This window comes from Blennius ocellaris (assembly GCF_963422515.1).
Source record: "Blennius ocellaris genome assembly, chromosome: 9".
Taxonomy (NCBI): domain Eukaryota; kingdom Metazoa; phylum Chordata; class Actinopteri; order Blenniiformes; family Blenniidae; genus Blennius; species Blennius ocellaris.
Window position 1 is genome coordinate 14,988,487 of NC_137658.1, and position 24,979 is coordinate 15,013,465.

The following is a 24,979-nucleotide window of genomic DNA, read 5'->3' on the forward strand; positions in this document are numbered from 1 at the left end:
CACTCACTCACTCACTCACTCACTCACTCACTCACTCACTCACTCACTCACTCACTCACTCACTCACTCACTCACTCACTCACTCACTCACTCACTCACCTCACACACACACACACACACACACACACACACACACACACACACACACACACACACACACACACACACACAGGCGTGTACCAAGAGCGTGCCATGGTTTGACTGAGAATCTTGTGAGCTAGTTGTTTTGTCAGGATTTATGTGCTGTCAACACCCAGCTGGATAATAAAAAAATTATTTCAGAGACTATGAAGCATGTCTTTTAAATGCCTGTTTTCTGTCCTGTCCAATTACACTGAATCACCATCCTGTCGGCTGTGGGTGGATGTCATCACAACCGTTAGGGGGCAGCATTGATTGGATAAATGCAATAAAATAAGGGGAAGCTTTTCGCTCTCTTTCTCTCTCTCTCTCTCTCTCTCTCTCTCTCTCTCTCTCTCTCTCACACACACACACACACACACACACACACACACACACACACACACACACACACACACACACACACACACACACACACACACACAGGTACACACAAAGGGGGCACAGACATGGACATGATCAATTATGTGTCAAGCATTTCTCCCTCAATGAATGAATGGCCCAATGACTACAGGCTACCGACCGCCTATTGTGTATTGACACTGGAGACTAAGTTCTCATGCAGTTCATTATCCCAAAAGGGGACAACTAGAAAGAGATCCAAAGAGACCATTAATCATCATTCCCTTCAGTGAGGGCAAAAGAAGCAACCAAAATAGCAGATACTGTAATTCTATCCAGCAGGACGAGAGGATTTTTATGGGATAAAAGCAGACACTCACTCTTGGAAAGCTTTATTGTCAATAAAGCAACATAATAAAACAATAATAAATCTTTTAAAGCTGTGAAAGCACGTTTAAGACCAAAAGGGGCCAAAGTTCCGCTCCTGTAATCACTTTCACGGACTGTCCAACAACACTGGTTTCCTTTAACCAAAGCTTTCAAGTTTGACGAATAACTCCCAAGTCCATTTCAGTTTCGTCGATGGTTCGGGTTAAGGTGGAGGGAGGGAGGGGGGGTTCGACCCAATAACCACAAGCATCAGCAGCAGCATCAGCAACAGCAGCAGCAGCAGCAGCAGCACCACGGCTGCCCTCCGGCCCCCTCCACTCCCTCCACGTCCCCATAAAATGCCTCCGCTTCCTGCTTCCAAGTTCGGACAGAGCGCGGTGATTGGCCGCGGCGCGCACTGTGGGCTGGTCTCCCTCCGCGCTGCGCTCGGCTCCGGTTACAGTCGAGCCTGAGCCGCCGCACACATCGGAGCGCAGAGCATTGCAGACAGAGGGGGTTAAAAAAAACCAACAACAACATACCGGCTCGGAAATGTCGGTGAGCTGATTTAGAGCTACCTTGAGAGGGCCGGAGAGCAAGTGTGATCTTTCCCCCCTTGCACTTTTTTTTTTATTTTCATTTTTTTTTTTTAGGAGGGGGGGGTGTTCTGTGACCAAGCGACAACGAGAAGGAGGCGCACTGTGGGTTTACGCACCGGCCACGCAGCAGCGGCATGCAGGAGTTGGACTAGAGCGGCTGGATCACCACCCGCCGGAGCGCAAACGCACATGCGGAGCGGCGCTGAGAGCCGGGAGGCAGATTTACAATAGAAACCGGGCGAGGAAGAATAGCACAGGGGGGGCGAGGGAGGGGGGAGGACTGAAAGACAACACTGGAATGAAGTGGACCTCGGGATTCCTGGCGTGCTGCGGAGTTGTGACTGATGGATGAATGTGGTCATCTGTAGGCTATATCCAGCGACAGGTACAGGCGCCGTCAGGAGGGGAGTCTTGACAAAAGACGCGGCGCAGCGCAGCCGCATCGTCTGATTGTCTCCACGAACCTGAGCTGTGCTCCTCCCGGATCTTACCGTTGAGTTGTCCCCACAAAGGGCGGAACGCAGGGGAAGCTTTTTGTCCGTTTTGGTCTTTTCTTTTTCGGTCGCAGCCACAGGTCATACAGGACACTCGGTGGGGGTGACCGCCTCGGCGTACATCCTATCGAGACCCCGGCGTTCAAGTCAGTCAAGGACACGGGGTCTGGGGCAGATTTCAAGGAGTCGGACAGAGGGACATGTATCTGATATCGACCTCACATGCTCCTGACTGATCGTAGCTCACCTTCCCACCGGGCAGAACGCACGTAGAGACGCTGCCAGCCGCACTGTCCACCGCTCCCGAGTTACCGGCTCCTCTGTCTCCACGTTCATCACGATGGCGGGACTCGGCTGTTGGAAGTATTACCTCTGGATCTTTATACTAATGTGCAGGTCGGCGCTACCTTCGGCCAAGTCGCTGGAGACTATCATTTGGAGCTCGCAGAATTCCAAGTAAGCCTCCCCACACGCCCGTCTGCGTGTATGCGTGTGTGTGTGTGTGTGTGATTGTATTGTGTGCGTAATGGAGAGGGTCTGACATGGCTGGAAAAGTTGTCTCTGTATGCGATCTGGAGTTAAAATTCTGCGTAAAAAATGGGACAATTATCAAAAAGAATGTGTAATTTGGTTTTAATTGTCACGCCTGCGTTGCAGAGTTTGGGTGTTGATTTATATCCCAGTGGGGAATTTCCCCCCTCCCCTAACAAAAAAACAAAAAAACAAAAAAACCCACAAAACGCCTTAAGAGCAGGCCCATACAACACACAGGAGACCTCTCTTAAATCACTCCACTCGATGCTTAATTGCAACAGTTTATGTACATTTTCTTATTTTCCTAAACTGGTGGCAAAGTGTGCTCGGACGCTTCGTATCTCACTGCTGTGTGGCCTGGTCTCCCCTCTCCTTACAATTTCTAGTAATTGGTGTAATTAGCTGAGTCGAGAAAAGAAGGTGAAAAGTCGTGTAAACTCTGCCAAGTGTGTCAAGGCGTAGCACTGGATAATCCTTCTCTGGAGCCCTTACAACAGGAGTGAGAAGGGCCACACTCTTATCGAGCCCTCAAAAGTTTGAAATTGTTGGTAAAACTAAAAAAAAGAAAAAAGAAAATGCATGATAAGAAAGTTTCAGACCTCAGAAAGACGAATTCTTGAAAATATATTTTCTGTGCAACTGCGGTTCCCATCCAGCTTAATTTCTTCATATTAAACCACTTTTTGTTTTTTTTTCAAAGGCAAGCAGGCTTTCTTTTTAAATTCTTTTTTCTATTCCCATCAAAACAAGCAATGGGAGCCCTGACTACTGATAATAAATTACACTCTGGCAACAATTATCACCCACTTACACTCCACTCCCACATTTACATGATTTTGGAAAGCTCCTTTGAAGGGGAAAAAAATCCCCAAAAAACAAAAAAACACTGAAAAAGAAGGAAGGCAAATGTGCATGGTAGGAGCTGACCTTCAGTTGAGCTCACAGCACCGAGGGGAAATGGAGAGTAGCTGGACCAGCTTATAACTAGAACTTGCTCATTCAAGTGAATCCATGATTTATCCCCCAAATGTCAGATGTCATAGGAGCTCGTTGTGCAGTCAGTGAGTATGAATATTGCTGCCGTGTTCACCCAAGTGTGTATGTGTATGTATGTGTGTGGCCTGCACTCTAATGGCAAGACTATGGGCCATCAGCTTTTATTTGACTGAGGCTGCAGAGGTAGTGGAACAGTGAGCGTCATCAGAAAAAGGACACACACACACACACACACACACACACACACACACACACACACACACACACACACACACACACACACACACACACACACACACACACACACACACACACACACACAACATTAATATTCAGAGATGAAATTCACACGAAAGCCACACACCTACAGTGATGGGTGGACATGAGAAGAGTAAAAATAAGGGGGGGGGGGGGGGATTTATTGATTGATGATGTCACCTGGAGGAAATGCTTCAGAAGGTTACCATGCTGGGGATTTTTTTTTTAGGGACCGGAGGATCATTTATCCATCTGTTTTTGCACTCTCCCCCTTGTAAAATAAAAAAAAAAGAAGAAGAAGAAGAAAGAAAACCCACGCTGGGCGAATATTTCATAAAGTTCACAGCGGAACAATAATGCACTCTGCAAAGTGTTCTCTCAAGCTAATTATCCTGCTGCTCTGCGTTTAGGAAACAATAGACAATTACCTTGCTGTGTGCAGGCTTTACAATAACAAAAGACAAACCTGTTTTTCCTCTGAAATGTATCAGTCAGCAACATTGGGCGCAGTTTAAAAAAGAATTCAGGGAGTACTTGCACGGGGATCAGCATCCATCCTCACAGCTTGTTGTTATAAACTATAAACTCGGCGTCGTGGCCCATATTGCGGAGCGGCGATAACGGAGGGAGAAACCTATAGAAATGTACAGTACACTATCTGGTGACTTATCGAGATTTACGACGCCTCACTTCCTTGTTCCTACTTTGGGGAGCACTGCCGCCTGGGCTAATAAATTAATCTGGCCCTCTGCTTCGCACACTGTACCACATGCGCATGAAAATATAACAATACCAGCGTCTCCCCACAGGCCATGAGTTATGAGACAAAGTGGAGGAAACCAGCAGGTTTGGGCCTCTATTGTATGTGTGTATGTTTTTCTCCGTAAGTGTGTGTGCGTGTGTGTGTGTGTGTGTGTGTGTGTATGTGTATGTGTCCCTCTGTGCGCTCCTGCTGTTATGGATCCTCCATGCGAGGATGCTATCACTCCCACTTCTGCATTATCAATAACTGGGGTTTACTTAATTGATTTCCTCCCAGCGTGCTCGAACAGGCAACATACATCATCTCTTTGTAGCGTCGCCCTGAAAGCAGAAAGTAATAAGAAGGTGCATCCTGCCCATTTTAGTTTCATTGCTGCGGGATACATCAGACCTTTTTGATATTTAATTTGAGGCCGGATGACTGAAAGGAAAGGAGAGGGGAAGGTGAAGAAGGAGGAGGAGGAGGAGTGGGAGACTGTTCGGAAGACGGCTGGATGTGTCGTCGTTCCCCCGGCCGGTGAAGAACGTCTAACATTTGATCAGAGCAAATCGGATTAGTTCTCATTTAGCTGAGTGGGATTACTTGTAGAAAATGTCACTTTGTTATGACTGATCACGTCCCATCGCTTCGGCTGAAGCTCTCATAGCAATATGCGCACACACACACACACACACACACACACACACACACACACACACACACACACACACACACACACACACACACACACACACACAGGAGAGTGTTCAGGAATGCCGCAGTGATACCAATTTAATGATAATCTGACGAGGTTGCCATGAGTGGCTCCCTCTCGTCCTCTCACCCTCTCCTCAGCTAATATTTACCTCGTGACCTGTAGCTAATGCTGCAGCCTGTTGTGCAGAAGCACGGCGGACAAACAAGACGACGAGCGAGACGGAAAACACACACACACACATACACACACACACTCACACACTCTCTCGCACACCTCTAAAAACATTATTGAGGAAACAGCCGCGGGGCCCGGCCCAGAGTCTGCTGCACTGATTTTGAACCCTTCGATGAGGCTTGGAAACAGTTGGCGGACATTTTTCCGGGGGCCTCCTTGTTGGTTTCGACGCCCGCAGAAGAACACCAAATAACAGAAGAAAGAGAGGCTTTTTGTTTTCGGTGTAGGAGTTGACTCCAGCCTCGGTTCTTGAAGGGCCTCCTCTCATTCGATGTACTGGGCCGTGTGTTGACCTCAGCTGTCTGGCTCGAAGTTTAACAGCCGAGTGGTTTGGTTTATGTATCGTGCTTGGGTGGTTTAACAGTTCAGTGAGTTTGAGATTAAGCTGAACTTGATTACCGCCGTGATATTTAGCAAATATGTTTATTTCCCCCCCCCCCCCCAAACAGAGACACAATCTTGTGCCATTTGTTTTTTATTTTTTTCCTCGAGATGATGAGACAGCGAGCCCACTGTTTACTACATTTCCAAAGCGGCATGATTTTACTTGGCCGCTGTTAGCCTCGCTTTCATGTTTAGCTTCTCCTAATTGGGGGAATTTGGAAAACTCTTTTTTTTCCTTTTCTTTTTTTTTAGTTTGAGACAATGAGGCGAAAAAAATAACATAACCTCTTCCTTATCTTTGTTGTTAGAGGCTGCAGTAATCAAAGCAAACATTTTTTTTTATGAGAGCCTGCCTCCCCTGCTACGACTTGCCGTCCTCTTTACTGTGCCATCGTTGAGGTGTAACAAGGATTTCTTGTGAGAGGTTAAAAAAACAAACTGCAACTGTGAGAAAAAAAAAAAGCGAGGAACCACCGCAACCTGTTGAACAAGAGCCGGATGAAAAGTTCAGACGAAAAACAGGATCTGGTTCAGAGTCCTTGCGAACCTGGTCGTCCTCTGCATGCCGGCTGGCGGTGCAGGTCACCGCTGAGAGGGTTGCAAGCCTGTTTTTGTCCCCCCCCCCCCTCTTTTTTTTTTTTTTTTTTTACCCCTTCACGGCACTCACCTTCTCTCTCTATGCCTCCTGAAGTCCCCCCTCTCTCCACCCTTCAGGCTCTGATCGTGTTTCCCCTCCGATAGAGATCTCATTACACACAGAGAGGACTTAGAGCTGGAGCCCTCGCTCTCAGAGAGAAGGAGAGCGGGCCCGGCCAATGGGAAATACTCGCGGAAAGCAACTGGCCCTCGGTCCTGTCAAGGCACCCTGTGTCTCGCTGGGGGGACAGCTGCGTTCGCTTTTATGTGCGTGCACTCCTGTGTCGACGCGACTGTTGTTTCAGTGGCGTGTAACGACGGATCCTTCGTTTGGTTATCTGGACGAAGCACCTGGGCTCGGGGACGGGTGCAGGGCTTCAGCTTGGTTCAATAGGAAGGGTGGGTGGGTGGAGGGGGGAGAAAAAAAACGGCAACTTTTTTCCCGTGGTTTTGCTCCAGATGGACCCACTTTACCCGCCGGTGGTTTGGCTGCCACATCGCTGAAAGCTGATCATTCTGTTTTTCTGTGTATTTGATGCAGCCGTTTCTTTACATTCAAGAAGTGGCCGCCACCAAAACTGAGCTTCATTTCCAGACGTTTTTGAGAGTAGCATTTGAAACTCATTCCTATGACTTCTTTTTCTTGTTTTTTTTCCCCCCGTATTGTTCTGCGCCTGACGTCCTCGTGACGGCTCTCCACCACAGTTCCAGTTGGTTTTTCTTTCAGTATGTATTACAGAGACAACAGCTGAACACAGTGAATCATTTGGAAGAATAGAGGAGGAGGAGGATTAGTCAATTAGCTGAACAAACACACAAAAAAAAAACCTCCCCAAGAATGACTGAAAATAATCAACAGCTACTTTGTTAATCAGTCTAGAAAATATTCATAAAATCCATCACGTAAATGTAGCATCCCGATATTATAAAGACATATAACTTTTCTGATACAACATTGTCAATAAGTTGCAACTTTTGAAAAGCGAATCCATACTTTGATATTTTTAGTCGAGATTACAGTGATCCTGACCAGACACATACCATTGTATAAAAAGTAAACTTCACACCACATACTTCTCTGTGATTAATTCTTTGTGATTCAGCAACAACAACAAAAACATTTGTGGAAAGATTTATTTTCTTTTTACATGATTAAAAAAGAATTTTCTTTTCCACGACAATTTATAGATTTCATATACAGTCACGTGCACCAGTTTTGCCTAATAGTGTTTTATTTTTGTCACTTTTTTTTCTAATGTTTCTAAAGCAGTTGTTCGCTATATTTTTCTGAAGAGTTTCGACTGCTTATCGACATACAGGTCAAATTTCTGCAATGCCTTTAACACCGTCTGTTAAAAGAGTGACCTGCAGATGTTTTTGAGAATTACTTTTTTCCTTTGTTTAAGACTTTTTAAGATTTTGGCACCAAGCTTCTCGCCTTTGGCCGGAATTTTCTACAGACGCTCAGTCCTGAGAAAATCTGCAGTTTTTCCTTTTGCTGTCGATTTTTCTCACAGCAGATCTTCGGTGATTTTGTACTTAATGTTGATCTTTTTTAAATCCCTTGACAGGCTCACAGGCATTCATAAACATTCCCCTGAATGCCTCTGAGAGCTCTTTAGATCGTGGCATGATAACACCACACAGTTCAATAGCAACGTGTCAGAGGTTCAAGTAAAACTATTTCCACATCACTTCCTCTCTAGGTTCTGATAACATGCACCTAATCCCAAAAGTTTGTCTCGCGTTTCACATATTTTAACACATACTTGCTTTTTCTCCATTTCCATTTCCAATTTCAAATTTTTTTTTAATTGATCTAGAATTTAAAATTCAAAATCACAGCTTCATGAGCTATTAAAAGAATTGTATTTTCAAAATGCAGAAGTGCGTCTTTGTGGCTAATTGTGCACATGACTTGTTTATAAGTATGAGAAGCAGACTTTTAAACCACTTTTCTCGACTCCCACGTTTGGGGCGAGACGGGTCATGTGCTGGGCTTGTCTGTCGTGAGTCACAGAAAAGTGTGACAAGTAGTGCAAAGTTCATTACGCAGCAGAAACATTCTCAGGCAGTAAAACCACATTAATGTGTGATCTTAATGGGCCAAAACAAACACTAATTACTGGAGGAACGGGGGGCTACCTGGTGCAGTAAATATAAAGTTAGCGAAATCAATGTGAGCTCTTGTTTGTTTTTTCCTTTTTCACTCCGGAGTCGAATAACGCCAAAGGCTCATATAAATAGGACAAGCAATAAGCTTATGGAAGTGAATGAGTGTTTAAGAGCGCATGTTGATGTGCCATTGTTCTTTGTCCAGCCACAGTGGAGCATTAAGGAAGTGTTAGGAGCGTGCCAGCGTGCCCCTGTGAAAGTGCCGAGGGCCGAGTGGTGGATGAGTGTGGAGTGGCTGAACAGTGGCCGCCTTACAGGCTGTTAGCGACCCGGCTTCATTAGACGGAGGCCTGGCTGGCAGCAGCCAGGAAGTCCCCACCAGCTCCGGCTTTGCCAAGCAGAGGCGCGAGCGGCCGGCGCTGGAACGCTTCCCCGTAAAGATTTCGGCTCGCCGCCTCAACTGAGCCCGAAGCCGAGTTGCAAGAAATAAAAAAAAAAAAAAAAAAATGAAGGGATGCAGAGTTACAGGAAGTGGAGGAAGGAGTTGAATGGGCAAAGTCTGCCTTTTGTTTGCCATCTTACTTCTTTTACATAAGAGCAGTTGAAAATAAGGGGATTAAACGGGAGAGGAAAGGAAGCTAATGTAGAGCGTTGAAACGCAGCCTTGGGCTCAACCGCACATCCTTTCAGTCCAGCGTGGAGCTCCTAGATTACTTCCATGTGTCAGTGAGAGGGAGAGGGGGAAAAAAAAAAAAAAAAAAAGAAGAAAGGAGGACAGGGAGAGAGAAGTTGAGCAATTGAAAAGCAAGTAGACTTGGATTGGTGGAGATCAGCGGCGGTATTGGACAGTGGAACGGATCTGTGTGACAGCCATCTCTAAAACCATTACCCCCGCGGCTCCGACTCAGGGAGCTGGTAACCTCCTCCTCCGGACTGACCTCACAGACTTAACTCTTTCTCACAGAACCCCTCTGTGCTGAGGAGGCAGACCTCGTCAGATGCCAGCCCCAAGCAGCATGCAAGGGGGAAAAAAAAAAAAACCTTAAACAGCCAGCTGCACCGCCGCTCCTTTAACTTCTTTAAGACGTCAGGAGTTGTCACAGGCATCCAGGGATCTGTTTTCACCCTCAAAACTTTGTGGCGCTCCAAAGGCCCTTTGTGATTTTAGTGGGCCACGACGTCATGAAAAAGAGGTGGAGGAGCCCCTCAAACAAATGACAAAAACATGCGGGACGGGGTGGGAAGTTCATGTTTATTAACAAATAAAATGAATGAGGAAATGTAAATGGTGATCCAAGCATACAGGCTTTCCTTTGGATTTTTTTTTATTTTTTTAACTGTTGTAAAGTTTTCTTTTGTCTGAAAACTGTTTAACAAAAAAGATTCAGATGAAAAATCTTAACCTAGAGTTTTTTTTTGTAGAAGTTTTTCCAACCTCAACTTTAAACCTCAATTAGTGAAATTAAAAATATATTGTTAAATTAAAGTTACAACTCGTAAAAGTACATTGATCAAATACAGTTAAACTGTCATAATTAGCATTTTCCTGACGTTTGAGCCACTTAAAAAAAAAAGTGACAAAAGTATGTGATAAGAGGAAAATAAAAATCCAAGATCAATTTACTCTTTAAAATTTTCCACATTAATTTCAAAAAAGTTCTGAAAGTTTACTGAACAGAAAAAAACTGGGATGTATTTAGTTTCTAGATTGTAATAAACTCTTAACTCCACATCCATTTATGAGTTTGTGAAACTTCCAAACATGTTCACAAGATAAAGCTCTAATATCTTCTCTTCATAACATACGAGCTTCACTTTTTTTTTTAATTTCTGGAACTTTTAAGTCTTTGTAAGTACAAAAATTTTATTTATATGTTTTTAAATAATTTCAGGCTGATTCTGTTTATCACAAAGTCATGCAGGCTAAAACTTCACAGTATTTGAAGCATTGTGAACAGAAATTTTAAGATTAAAAACTGACAATGAATAAGCCAGTTTGTGTTGGTTACAGAGTTTTTCTGTCTTGATAAGTCTGGAGTATATTTGATTGTCTTTTTTTCCAATTTTAAAAGGGTTAGTAATTTAGCAAAATATTTGTGGAAAAAAAATGATCAGAAAAGATAATATAATATAATATAATATAAACTTTGCCGATTACCTGTGGGTTGTGAAATAGAACCAGACTGAGGCTGACTTTTGCCACAGCCGATACTTTTACAAGAAGTGACTGGATGAATCATGACCGTGCCGGGTGACTCTGAACATATCATTAATGATCATCACGGACCTCTTTGTTCAGTGTTATGAGTACACTAATGGAGTGACGGGGTAATTGAATCGAGTGGTAGGATAATAGAATGATAGGATGATAAAGTAATGGAATAGTGCGGTCGCAGTCCTCTTTTCCCATGGGATACCCCCCGTAAGTGTGTCACCGTGGCAGATGGGCGGTCTGAAAACGAACCCCTCCCCCTCCCGCACGTTAATTATAAAGCATCATAATCCATCTATGGCATACAGAGACAGGACATGGAGACTATTAGTAGGGGAGGGGGGGGCATGAAAATGGCACAGTGTATAATCCTGGGGACTTTGCCATCATTAGGCTCCCCAGGCATGGAGCAGGAACCACTCATTTCTGCTGTAATCTAGTTTGAGCAGCTCCTCTCTCTCTCTCGCTCTCTTCCTCCCCGTGTCTCTGTGAATGTGCGTCCTAAATTTTCAGAAGTTTGATTTATCTTTCAGCCCCCCCTCACCACCTCCTTTCCCTCCTTAACTTCATTTTTTTTCTCACCATGCCCACAGGCAAGACACAGTCCAAAAAGCATTCGAGCTTGTGTGTGTGTGTGTGTGTGTGTGTGTGTGTGTGTGTGTGTGTGTGTGTGTGTGTGTGTGTGTGTGTGTGTGTGTGTGTGTGTGTGTGTGTGTGTGTGTGTGTGTGTGTGTGTGTGTGTGTGTGTGTGTGTGTGTGTGTGTGTGTGTGTGTGTGTGTGTGTGTGTGTGTGTGTGTGTGTGTGCCTCCGTTAACCCATTCTGCCAAGCCTTGGCTCAGCCTTTTCTAAGCAAACTCCCAGCATGATCCTGGTCCCCTCTTGTGCTGGTTGAAGAGGGGCTGGAAGAAAAGGCCTGTGGGACTCCCGCTGCTCCCAGGCCCGGGCCCTGGTTCCTCCGCCCGCAGTGGCCGGGCCTGGGATTTGGTGTGCGCCGGGGCTCTGTGTGGCAGCTGTGACTGACGCTTCAATCGCCTCTCCGTGGGACACCCCAGTTCAACCCCGCATTCCCTTTCACACCTCGGAAACGGGGGGAAAAAGACAATTACACACATATTCAGCAACCTACTTCTCCCCCAGTCTGCCCACAATCCTGCATTTCTGATGTACAGCCATTTACCACATCTATTTAAAAAAAAAAAGAAAAAAAAAACGTTTGTAAAGTTTGCTCGTGTTTTGTAAATAAGTCCTCCTTCTAAACAAGTTGCAAATTAGTTTACTTGTCTGGACAGCCCGTCTGCAATTTCATTCTGCATTTGAAGTTGCCCTCATTTATTTGATTTTTTCCAAGTTGCACTCTCCTTAAGTAAACAGCATAACTCAGCTATTTCCTATGAATTTCCCCTGATATTTAGGAAATGTAAGTAATGGAAAAAGATTTGAGCCTTAAAGTGGAGTTAATGCTATCATGTATGGATTGTCAGTAAATTGAGTTTGTCTCTGGGCCATTGGAGCAGGGACTCGTAAGCCAGCGGGATTTAAGTCTCTTAATTGAATTATTTTGATTGCTGACTTGATTGATGGAGTCAAATGTGGAGCGTTTTCCATGCGTTTTTGTCCAACTAATTCTTCTTCCAATAGAGCTGCGGCAGACAGATACAATAGGAACCTGCAATCAATCACAACTGCAACCCTGGGCATTTTTTTTCCTTTCAGAGAGAAATGTGCCTGCCATCAGGTCCGAGTTCCACAAGCCATCCAGACAACGTAAAACCAACAATGACATCAGATAGTAAAGCACTCTAAAAGTCTAATCTTCCCATAATGCCATGCTAAACCCCACAGAGACCCGCGGCGGGGAGAAAGGCTTTTTTATGCCCCAGCTCTGCTCCTCCTCCCATGGCCTCTGGCTCTGTGTGTGTGTATGTATGTGTGTGTGTGTGTGTGTGTGTGTGCGCATGTCTGTGTGTGTCCATCCATGTATGTTGGGAAGAGAAAAAGAATTGAAGAGTGAATGGAGATGTCACTGTCAGACACCAGCCTCCACATGAATCCGCTCCAGAATGGCCATATTGGCAACTTGTGTGTGTGTGTGTGTGTGTGTGTGTGTGTGTGTGTGTGTGTGTGTGTGTGTGTGTGTGTGTGTGTGTGTGTGTGTGTGTGTGTGTGTGTGTGTGTGTGTGTGTGTGTGTGTGTGTGTGTGTGTGTGTGTGTGTGTGTGTGTGTGTGTGTGTGTTTGAGCGAGGGAGCCTGTCGGGGGTCTGCCGTTTCCCCTCCACGCCGAGTTCTTACGGCCGTGATTGGAGCTCTGCGGGACATAGGTCTATATTTCATCCCATTCATATGAGGGAGGTCGTTTCATCTCCCACACACATGTTTCCCATTAGATGTGTGTTTATTCTCCCCCATGATGTGCTCGGCCATGGAAGCCTCTCATCTCGGCAATATTGGAAATAGCAGCGAAGGTCCGCTAAAGCAAACACAATATCCTAAACCTCTCGGCTCACTTTATGAACTACGCGTTGGCAGAGAAGGCAGAAGGCACGGCGTTGACTTGATTTAATGAGTTACCGTGCGAGTTTTACCTCTTAAGGCTCTGTAATATAATATTTCACACTGTGATTTTAACTTTGCTAATCTCCTTGTGTGGAACTCTCTCCACGCTTCCACTGTCTCATCACCCATTTTTGCCCTCCCTGCACTGAAAACTTTCACTACTTTTAGCTATTCTCCTCATCTGTCTCTCACGTCCCCCCACTGTGAAACATGACAGTGTGAACCTCCACCACATCACTCCTCTCTTCTCCACTCCTGTCTTGGAAAATGAAAGCTTTTTTTTTTTTTTTTTTTGCAGATAAACCTCTGCTCGGTCCTTCTTTTTGTACGCTGGGCCCTGAGCCTCTGTTGCTTGCTTTTAGTAGCTCTGTTTGCTGCATTTTCTGATTTATTTATACCCTCCTGATTGTAACACCTCATGCATGTCAAGAATCTCAAAGTTGAAACCTTGCATGCGTATTATGAGGGCCCCGAGTCAAACCCTGATTTCAAATATACATGAATGCATGAATATATTTATTGTCGAAGCCCCCTGTGCATTCGTGAGAGGCTCATTTCCTGTGGTGGCCCTGCTCTGGAGTGGAAGTGGCATGAATCGTTGAAGGCGCCCCATGTGCGGCCACCAAACAGAGCGCCCGGTCCACCTCTCACACAATGGACGGGGTTGAGGGAAAGGAAGTGATTTGGCTCCTATTGGAGGGGCTGGAGCAGTCGCTTCAAAGCAACATGCCGAGCCGAGGCTTTAACCGGCCATCTCTCTGCATTAGATGTGCGTCCTGTGATGAGCCTTTGAAGGGTGCGAGCGGTCCAGGCTGGGAGATTGCTATTGCATTGCATGGGTGTGTGTGTGTGTGTGTGTGTGTGTGTGTGTGTGTGTGTGTGTGTGTGTGTGTGTGTGTGTGTGTGTGTGTGTGTGTGTGTGTGTGTGTGTGTGTGTGTGTGTGTGTGTGTGTGTGTGTGTGTGTGTGTCCCCGCTTTGCACGGGGTTCAACAGGATTGTGGTGCTCCGCTCGATTCAGTTTAACCGGGCTGGACGGAAACGTGTAGAACGGAAAGCCGCAATGTGACGAGGCAACAGCTGCTGTGTCACGTTTGGATTTATGCGCACACACACAAACACACACACACACAGCGGAAGGTGGTATGGATGTGTGTAGCGTGCACCAGCTCAGGAGTCAGCTGTGGTTGGCTTGTGCAGATTAAGGTTTGAGTGTGCGTTACAGATGGCAGTAATAATGATCAGATAGCCCTTGTAATGGAGACGGCCCGGTCCGTAATGGCTTCCTAAAACAACACATGGAGCGCCTTTACGAGGCCACAATCCGCCCGGTTATCACAGAGCAAACTGCGCGAATGAGAATAGCATCATGTCAAACAAGCTATTTATTAGCGCACACATCACAGACACACACACACACACACATTTCATTTTAATACCGACAGCCTGCCTCTTGCCTCGCGCTCTGCTTGTTAAAGGCGAGCGTTATCAGAGGAGACACAGACTCCCGCTACACCAGTTAGCCCCCCCCCCCCCCCCCCTTTTTTTTTTTTTACATTCACTGTTAATGAGCCTAATGATGTGTGTCTCTGCGATTGCATCAGTCAATATGCCGTTCAACATGGGGTTTAGAAGCCCACTGACAACTTAAGCATGTCCGCCTGGATAAGATCTCCCATCCAAGAGAGGAAAGAAAGAGCAACTAATTTGTCTTGGATTTGATGGGACATGTGTAGCTGTCTTTTACAATCATGAGCCGAGATTGTAAGCAGAGAATAGACTTGCCACTCAAATTGTCTGATAAGAAGCTGCTTTTAAGACGCATAAGGCGACTGTGTACTGGGGGGGAAAAAAATGAGAGAAAGTGTCGTTATTAGAGAGCCCACTGCACTTTCTCTCATGTTGTGATGCTTTGTGGGGGCGTGGGTACGTTCCTGCTTTTTTTGGCTTTCCATTGTGTTGCTCTTTGATTTCAGCTCAGGTTCTGTTTCAGTTGTGTGTTTATTTTTCCAAAGGGGTTTAGTTTGGGTTTTTATTTCAGTTTATGTCAGGAGGTGTTTAGTATATTAGAGACAAGGGACGTTTAAGTTCATGCCTTGTTAGAGCGTTGCCGCAAGGAGTTCAGCAATCTCAGTATAGTGATTACAGATGTGTCTTTTCATTTCTGCTACACTTGTAGCTTGTTATTTTTAGTCGCATTTGTGAATGCAGCTTCCTAAAATACTCTCCCTGCTTTAATTATGTTTAGTTTACTGTGCTAATGTTGGTTTTCCCCCTCGACTGGAAAAGGAATCAGAGAAGGACCCCTGTGACACTGATAAAAGCCGATTCTTTTATAAACCACGCAGCATTTGATTGATCTGTCTTGTGGTCTTGATCCCTGGGCTTGGCTGATTAAACCTATCCATCAGCTTCTCTTATCAGCGCCCTAACAGATCGACTGCAGGACACTGAACTAAAACCCCCGGTATTGTTGGAACACAGAAAAGTCAAAGGGTAAGGACAGGGAGGGGAGAGGTTTACCAGAACCCTTCTCTTCAAGGCCTTCCAAACAAAGGCGGAGAAGAAAAAAAAAGAAAATCCCCACCATGTTATTTTAAAGAAGCGCCTCCTGTAAAAATAGCCTCTGAAATAGCCATCCTTCATGCTATTGTCATGACACACAGACACACACACATTTTTCTGTTGCGTCTATTGCAATAACCTCTAAAATGAGGTCGAACAGTGGCATTGCAGATTGTGACAAGAGTGTTTCCTTTCTGGGGGGAAATCATAAAGTAATGCTTCCTGTCCGCGGTGTCAGCTCTCCCGCTAGTGATGTGACCCTGTCCCCGGTCGCGACTCGCACAGACATCAGCCAGATAATGACATCTCTTTCACTGACAGCCTGTCATTCACGTGCCTGTGCAAACATCCATCCACACACACACACACGCACATGCACACACTCGGACGAGCTCACACAGGCTTGCTCTCGTGCCTGCTTGAAAACGAGGGCAGACGAGCACGGTCATTGATATGAATCATCTGGATGATTTGCAAGTCAAATACGACGGTTTCATAAGATGTGTCTGTTATTTTCTGAAATAAATTTCTCATCTTCTGGGTGACTGTTAAAGCAAATACATCAAGGCTGCTAAAATGTGGATCATTGCGTGTCACTTTGCTCTCATTTATCGGCGAGCATCTATTACCGTCATGTTTGTCGAGTCCAAGGGGAAGAAAAAAAAAAAAACTGTAGGAAAAGCCGACAGATGGGTTTTTTATTATTCACAGATGTATGTTTTTTGGGACAGTTTGTTAAAGATAAAGCCTCTTTTTATCTCTGTGCTTATCGAAAAGTTCTTAAATTTCATTAAATCATGATTCCTAACATGAGGGAGAGCAAATAGTGTCACCAGTTTAACATAAACACAGACTTTATCGTTTATTTTTTGGATGAGGATCACATCGTTGCCTGCCTGCTGCTTTGCAGGCACTTTTACAGCATGTCAAAATCAGATAGCGCCCAGGTTTGCAACTTGCTGCCTTATCCAGGAAAAATCGCTGAAAGTTTACATAGTCAGAGTTTCATGTTAAAAGAAGATGGTTTATTGAAGTCCTGTTGCAGCACGCCCAGCAGAAGCAGGTGTAGACCTGCCAGCTTGACTAACAGCTATAATATTTTAAACGGGAGGGGTGGGTGGGCGGTGAAAGTCTCCCCTCAAAGAAAGAAGTTGCCTGCGTGGCACTTTCATTAACCTAGTATCTAGCTAATCTCCTGGCTAATTCATTTAGTTCTCCAAGTGGTCCCGTGTATTAATATCCTCACCGTGCTGCCGCTCATGGGATGTAGTAGGAGCGTAGCCATGGCAATGATTGTGTCATTATTTTGCAGTCAGATGAGTGATATCCCAGAGGGCTCGAGCTGAGTTGTCCAGGCCGGTTGAGAGGGACTGATTAGAATTGCAAATGGCCGCCAAGTGTTGTGTTTATTGTGTGTCTCAATATTGGAGACAATCAGGCGAATCAAAGCCCTCAGCTGGAGAGATGGGACCGAGGCACGGTGGGCCTCTCTGGTTGGCACCACGTCTCCCCCCCCCCCCCCCCCCCCACTCCAAACCCCCGCTCCCTTCTTTTTCTCCCCTCCTCCTCCTCTCTCCTGCCCTCTCTCGGGCTGACTCTATCATCCGTATATGTCCTGAAGTATGTGGCCACAGCTGGAAAAAAGTGAAGGAGACACGGAGAGAGACACTAAATCTAGTGCACTCAATCATCTGTAGTGTGGCAGTCCTCTCATACTGCTGAGAAATATTAAACACGCTTTATGATAATGAAAGCGCCGGCGACATGCATAAATATTGGAGGCAAAGTGCTGAAGGATTAAAATGTCTTGTACGTTTGCTCATAACGCAAATTTGTCATTGATTTCATGGCCTCCTGAATCGTTAGAAACAGAATTATCATCCTTTCATCAGCCGAATTCCTTCCCCCCCCCCCCCCCCCCTCGATGTCTGTCCCTGATGAGAAATGTTGAAGCCCTGTACATATTAAGTGCCGGGGAATATTCAAACATCCGCCCGAAGTTGTGTTGTCAAAGCCCTGCAAATGGAGCCCGCTGGCAGCCTGCCCTGGATACGGCTGGGTGACACACTGTGGTGCAAAGTGCCCTAAACACACATTTTCTCCGCAATTCACTCGTGAATCGTTCCTCCTCAACGATTGGCCATTACTCTGATATTGACTCACTGTTTGTACAAGATTCACCGAAATCCATCTGAGAGCCATCTAGTGCTGCTGTGTGAGACAGGAAGCCGGTGTTTTAGCTCCGCGTGTAATTCACTCAGTCAGTCGCTCCCAGAGAGACAGACAGAGAGAGAGAGACCTATCTTCTCTTGTTTCGCTACTGTTGGCTTCGAAAGAATGCGTGCATGGATGACATGTGTGTACATGTAAGAATGCCTGCGTGTGTGTATGTGTGTGTTCATGTGTACATACGTCCCTGTTCGAACACCGGATAATTCCTCAGGTCACACATGCTCCCCATATAGCACCGCATGACCAGTCGCAACAGGCATGTGTGGGGCCCAGGTACAGGCTTGCACGGTGTGCAGGTATCGCTACGGGGGAAAATGACTGTTGAAGTGAAATTTTATTGCACCACACACGCGTTCTCGCCGGCTCTTCCGGCTGTAGGCTAAATGAACGTTATGAGGAATGCGTCCGCGCGCGGCGGAAATCCCTGAGATTTATGGAGTAGCTTTTATAGTGACTTGTGAGCCAGGAGAAGGCCGGCAGCCACCGTAAGACATCACAAGTCTGACATGATATGATCAAGGGTAGTCGGCTCCGAGAGGCAACCGTCCACCAGCGGCTCGCGGCCTGTTTAGACAGCATCACTGTGCGCTGCGGAGCTTGACAAGCAGCTGATGAGCGAACCTTAGATTTTTTGTGTGTGTGTGTGTGTGTGTGTGTGTGTGTGTGTGTGTGTGTGTGTGTGTGTGTGTGTGTGTGTGTGTGTGTGTGTGTGTGTGTGTGTGTGTGTGTGTGTGTGTGTGTGTGTGTGTGTGTGTACAAGGAGTAAAGAAAAAAGAATGGGTGACAAGGAGAGTGTGTGTTGGTTCGCAGACGTGGCTGTTTGTGAGTGTGTGAAACTGAGGAGAAAGTTCATGAGGTGACATCTCGTCAGCTGTTTGACTTTCCCAGTTTCCCAGGGAAGCAGTTTCTAGAACAATGCAAAGAAGAAGAAGAAGAAGAAAAAAAAAAACCCCACCAACCACCGACAATTGAAATGCCACAAAAAAGAAGGGGAAAAAAAAAACCCCAGTGCTGTTTGTTGGGGACTGAATTATTGCTGTAGCTTGAGATTGGAGACGAGGGGGGAAATGTATGAGTGACTGCGCCGTGCCTGTAGCGGACACATATCACCTACCGGACTCCTCTACCCATCCATCTCGCCGTACTCCTCACAATAGCAGGAATACATTAAAAAAGAGTGAGTCAGGAGGAAAAGGGACGCAAGATAAATATTGTGTTAGTATTTTCCCGCCCTCTCGCTTGCAATTGTCTGTCTCGCTTTGACAGATGAACAATGGAAGTATTTTGAACTTTGCTGCGTGCTATCTTTCTCTTGTGGGTTCAGATCTGTGCTGTCACAGCCAGACGCGTTCTGATGAAGATTGATTGATTTACTCTCTGTGTGCCGTGTCATCTCTTTGTTCTTTCCACAAAGGCTTTGGAGTCGCTCCAGTAATACAGATTTTTATGTAGCTGTGTCACATTAACACCTGTTAACATTGGATTCTAAAATATTGAATCGGGCTTCCCGGTTGAACTATCGTGGTGAAAATCTTAATTTCGGTTTTCTGAATAAAGACAAAATAGAACTATTTTTGCCCGAGTCTGGAAGGCAAGAATACACTTAAAGAGCCGTTTTTGCTCAGTGCTAGTATACCATACTTAATGCGACGGTGGAGACTTGCTGGCAGTGATTATACGTACAGGGTTTGGCTCACAGGGGAGAGTGGAGCTGGTGGCACAGGTACGAGTGGAGCACATGCAGTTCTCACAAGGCAATGAAAAACGTGATAAACCAAACGTGAGACCAAAATATGGAAAAAAAATTGGAAAAGAACTAGAAATGAGACCCAAGAATCAAGATAAGCCACACAACAGGACAATAAAAAAGAACACAGCCAGTACATCATTTCAAACTCCAGCAATAAACCTGCCTGCGCAATCATGTGAAGTTGCTACAACACTGGAAAACACTTAAAATGTCATGCTAAACATATGTGCACATGCACAAGAGAATCACTCCCCATGCCTCTGTCCTCTCCATGAAGCTGCAGCTGCAGCGAAATGTCTGGCTTGAGCTGAAAGACGGAGATCTGGAAGAATTGGCCACCCTGGCTGTGTGCAAAGGTGACAAAATCCACTTACCAGCTCTTGCAAATCTCGCTAATTAACGTGCTCGATCTCATTTATTTAATTGGCACAAAAATCCACAGTGTAAAAGTCATACCGCATGGTGTTGGGAGGCCCTTTTCGTTTTCTTTTTTGCTCCACGCATACGAGTGTGGTGTCAGTTTTCTTTTTTTGGGAGCAAAGCAAATAAACATATTTCCCCCAAAATGTCAAACTATTCATTCACAAAAAAGCCTCATTAGTAATGGGTGTCAGGTTTGTTTGGGAGATTGTCCTTTGCCTGATTTGATTCCCAGATGTGTCCGTGCCAAAAAACTAGTGAGCAGGGCAGCTGAACCACGTCCTCCGTCTTCTCTCTTTCTCCTCCGGTCCTGTCTGAGGAACACACTCATTCTGAGCACAAGCTTGGAGAAATTATCCAACGTTTGCTTGCGAACCGTATCTGGACTCCTACCCTCAACGAGCTTTTCACTTTGCTCCATTATTCTGGCTAAAAACCGTGATCCTCAAGTAATTTTAACCATGCTTAGATAGGAGCCCAATTGTTAAAAAAATTAATTTAACCATGACTGGCTCTATCTAAGCCAAACAGAATTTAAATAACTTGTGTTTAATGTGTATGGGTAAGGGTGTTTATGTGCGTGCACACATGTTTGTTTTTATTGGAATATCTGATTGAGTGGCAACATTAAAGAGCTTTTTTTTTTTTCCTTAGAAATGCTTTCTGAGGGATTACTGATGGGGTTGCAGATACAGAGCAGAAAATGGCCACTGGTAACAGCCCAGGCAAGCTGTGTGGGTTTGATAATGGTCGTGATTCTTTTTCTCTCGAGTTTCTTCCTCCTTTCCCCCCCAAGTGGCAGTGAAACACAATCGGTGTGATTCTGAGGGCCCGCTATTGTTCTTCTGGGACATTTCTGCTGCTTTCTCCCCTTCTGCTCTGCTCGGCGCCGATTGTGGCCTTGCATCCCCGTCCAGCTCTTGACTCCCTGCTCCACAGCGCTTTAGTCCTGAGGGATTCCTCTCCCTGCGACCGTCCAAGCACACCAGCTTTGGCTCGTTTGTGGTGCCTGGCACAGTAACACAGGCAAACACAAATAACCCACCCACCCACCCACCCACTCAAGCCTGTGTACGGACACACGTATATCTGCGTGCACGGTCGCACAAACCCTCTCACACATACGGTGGGCTTGGGCCAGGCGGGTTTGGCTGCGACTGTAGACTGGGCCTGTGGAGAGATCTTTACGGAGCATGCAGAGCCCATCTGTGGCTGCTCCTCGGTGATGGGAGGCAGCTGGCTGCGTGTGTGTGTGTGTGTGTGTGTGTGTGTGTGTGCATGCATTGGCCAGGCAAGGAACTAGGGTAAGCTTGTGTGTGTTTGGGTCACAGAGCAACCCCAGAATGAGGGCTAAACTCGGGCTGAAACTGACCCAACAAGTCCAGCCAAGAATTCTTCTCTTCTCTTCTCTTCTCTTCTCTTCTCTTCTCTTCTCTCCTCTCCTCTCCTCTCCTCTCCTCTCCTCTCCTCTCCTCTCCTCTCCTCTCCTCTCCTCTCCTCTCCTCTCCTCTCCTCTCCTCTCCTCTCCTCTCCTCTCCTCTTTCGCCCTCCAGCTGGAAGAGCTCAGTCCCTGGGTTCTGGGATGAATAAGTGGAAACCCAGAGAGCAACAGTCTGGGCCTTCTCTTGCTGTCAGTGATACCGTGGATGACGTTCAATCACAACCGCATACACCCATGCTCGCTTAACTCCCCTGCTGTTAGAGAGGGATGGGCTCTGCACTGACAGAAACCACAGAGGCCATAAGAAGAAACAGATTATGCTCTTTCTCCTCCCTAATGACTTCTGACACTCCTTTCGCTCAACAGTCCCTCTTCAGCCTGTTCATCTAGTAACAACGTCCACTTCTGTCCTCCTCGTCGCGAGGCCATCTGGGCGTCATCTTGTTAGCTCATTAAGGCCTCCGATGGTGCGATGCTAACTCTTCATGTGACAGTGATAGAGGGCAAGCATACTGAGCCTGTTTGGTGAACATGGGAGGTGTGCGTCGGCCGTTTGCTTGAGTCTGTGTTATAACTCGCCTCTGTGCAACTGTTATGAGTCACGCTGAGTCTGATCTGCACAGCATGCCAGCCTGCTGACTGAGCTAGCCCTGGCTAGTGTGTGTTAGTCTTTGTGTGTGTGTGTGTGTGTGTGTGTGTGAGAGAGAGAGAGAGAGAGGGAGCGAGTGTCTGTGTTCACACGTACAAAAGCAGTCCTCTGCGGGGTGGAATTCAGGATATTCTGTCTGTCTGTCTTTTTTTCCCCCCCTCTGACATCGTCATTTATGTACCTCTAATGGGGACAGCCCTGAGGGAGAATACCGAGCTTTCTGCTTTTCAGCAAGTCGCCACTGCCAAGTCTGGAGTTTAAATGCAACTTTGGATTCAGTTTATAGTTTATCCAATACAACTACCCGTTGGCTAGTTTTGTCCTCCTTTTCTATAATAAGGGTCAAGTCCTTCCTGCTTTGATAAACAATTCTGGAGCCAGATGGACCTTGTTTTGCTTAATTTCAGGATGCTTGTGTGTGTGTGTGTACGTGTTTGTGTGTGGCCCACGCTAGCATTGAGGCGGCTTGTTTACCGTGTTTGACATGTGAGGAAATCGGTGTGTGTACACTGCGGGGCGTGTGTTTATGTGTATGTGTTTATAGTCAGGCCTCCCTAAGAACATCTGCCCCCGTGACAGGCTGACAGAAGCCAGCTATATATACAAGCGCCCGGGTCAAGCCTCGGGACAGAGGAGTGCAAAATTGAGACCGGCACACCTTCTTGTGATGTGTCTCGCGATTTGGCTGCTTTCTGATCAGTTGGTCACTGCACACATGACCCCAAAGAATGACAGGTGTGGCGAATTTTTGTACCCCAACCGTACAAACACTAAGACAGTCTGATGGTATATGCGCCTTTCTCCTCCAGTATGAGGCGATCACAGCGTGCCAACAGCGCTCAGTGGATCTTAACCACACATCATGAGCGAAGCCATTTCAGAAGCTGCTGCTCCCTCAGTGTTTCCGTTGCGAGGCCAAACGAGCATGCGGCTTCATCTAGATCAAGAGTGCCAAACTCATCGAGTTCATGGGCCACACACAGCCTAATTTGAGTTCAATTTTGCCCGACCAGAGGAAAAAAAAAAAAAAAATGGCATGATCGCCTATAAAAACCAACAATTTTAGAGTTTTCTCTTCAATTTTAGTGCAAAAGAATACAGGTATATGTTGAAAATACTCTTATTGAATGCCCTTTTCGCCAACTCTGTTATGAAGAACCTGGAATTTTCTCTGCACTCTTAAATACTACCTTAAATGCGACCTGCCACGTTTCACCAGAATAATGTCTGCAAAGGGCTTTTGCATGTTAAGGTCATTTCACCAGCAGTTCGGTCACTATCTTTCACTACAGCACCACTGATTTATTGGCAAGTAGTATTGGTCCGATCTACTGTTTTTGTGTTTATACCACTGTTTAACACTCTGGATGTACATGGATCTGTATGCGGTTTACCACTCAGTCTTTGCCAGCAGACAGTTATTCATTATTGATTGACTTGAATGAGGACAGGATTCATTTTGTACTCAAAGGTAGACTGCCTTCAGCAAACGAATCAGCTTTTAATCCCTGCTTGATATAGAAGCATATTCCATCAGAGCTTGGCTGCAATACATGACTTTGTGTTATCTGCAGACTTACATTGACATGGGAGTGCATTGTTGTATTGTTTTTCGAAGAACAATATTATATATCAGACCTGAAGCTAAAGGAATATTGATAAAAATTGCGGTGACCCATGGAAATTGTCATCTGTCGGAATAAGAGGAGGCAGCTGCTGCGATTTGGTAGATAATGCGAGAGAGAAATAATAATTGGTGAGGGAACACTTTGCGGGGTGTGATAATTACCACGTTAATATCAGGGGGAATGGAGTACCTGTTGAGATTGGGGTTGTGTATGCAGGCTTGTTTTTACGCAACACATTCAGGTGCTCATGAATTTGGAAGGCCCAGGGAGATGGAGATGTCCAGCTGCCATGTAGAAAAGACAGTACCTGCATCTGGACTGCTGGCATGTTCCCTTGGTGGAGGTGGATTACAGCGTTATACACAGCAGAATGGAAGTGTTTTTAATTGATATGTATGGCATGTTCAGACTGCCGCTCAGGAGGAACAAATCAATTTGACACCATTCTGTTGATATGAGGAGTCTCTCGCTCTCCCTCTCTCGCTCTCTTTCTCTCTGTCTGTCTGTCTCTCTCTCCCGGTCCCTGTGTCTCGGGTCCATTCATTCAAGCGGGCGACCAAGGCTGCCTGCCAGTATTGCGCCTGGGGCAGAGGCTTGAGTTGACTGGACGGGGGTGGAGAACATGGGGGGGTGGGGGGGTTGGGGGGGGGGGGGGTGGTTTGAGGCTCTGTAAGGGGCTTTGAGTGGGCCTTGGTGTAGGCGGCGTTTTATATGAAAGTCGGCGAGGGCAGGGTGCTTGAATAGGGGTGGCTGGGAAGTTGGGCTGGGAAGGTCCAGGATGCACCCCACGGTGCTTTTGTGTGTGTGTGTGTGTGTGTGTGTGTGTGTGTGTGTGTGTGTGTGTGTGTGTGTGTGTGTGTGTGTGTGTGTGTGTGTGTGTGTGTGTGTGTGTGTGTGTGTGTGTGTGTGTGTGTGTGTGTGTGTGTGTGTGTGTGTGTGTGTGTGTGTGTGTGTGTGTGAAGGTGGGG

General features: G+C 46.1%; 1 protein-coding gene across 1 annotated transcript in view; it reads left to right on the forward strand.

Moving 5' to 3' along the window:
• Positions 1 to 1,211: 1,211 nt before the first annotated feature.
• efnb1 (ephrin-B1) overlaps positions 1,212 to 24,979 on the forward strand; it is a 66,729-nt gene continuing 42,961 nt past the window's right edge. Inside the window, exon 1 of the mRNA XM_080501807.1 lies at positions 1,212 to 2,401. Coding sequence (XP_080357933.1) covers positions 2,286 to 2,401 — 116 coding nt within the window. The 5' untranslated portion in view covers positions 1,212 to 2,285. The remainder of the gene's footprint in view (positions 2,402 to 24,979) is intronic.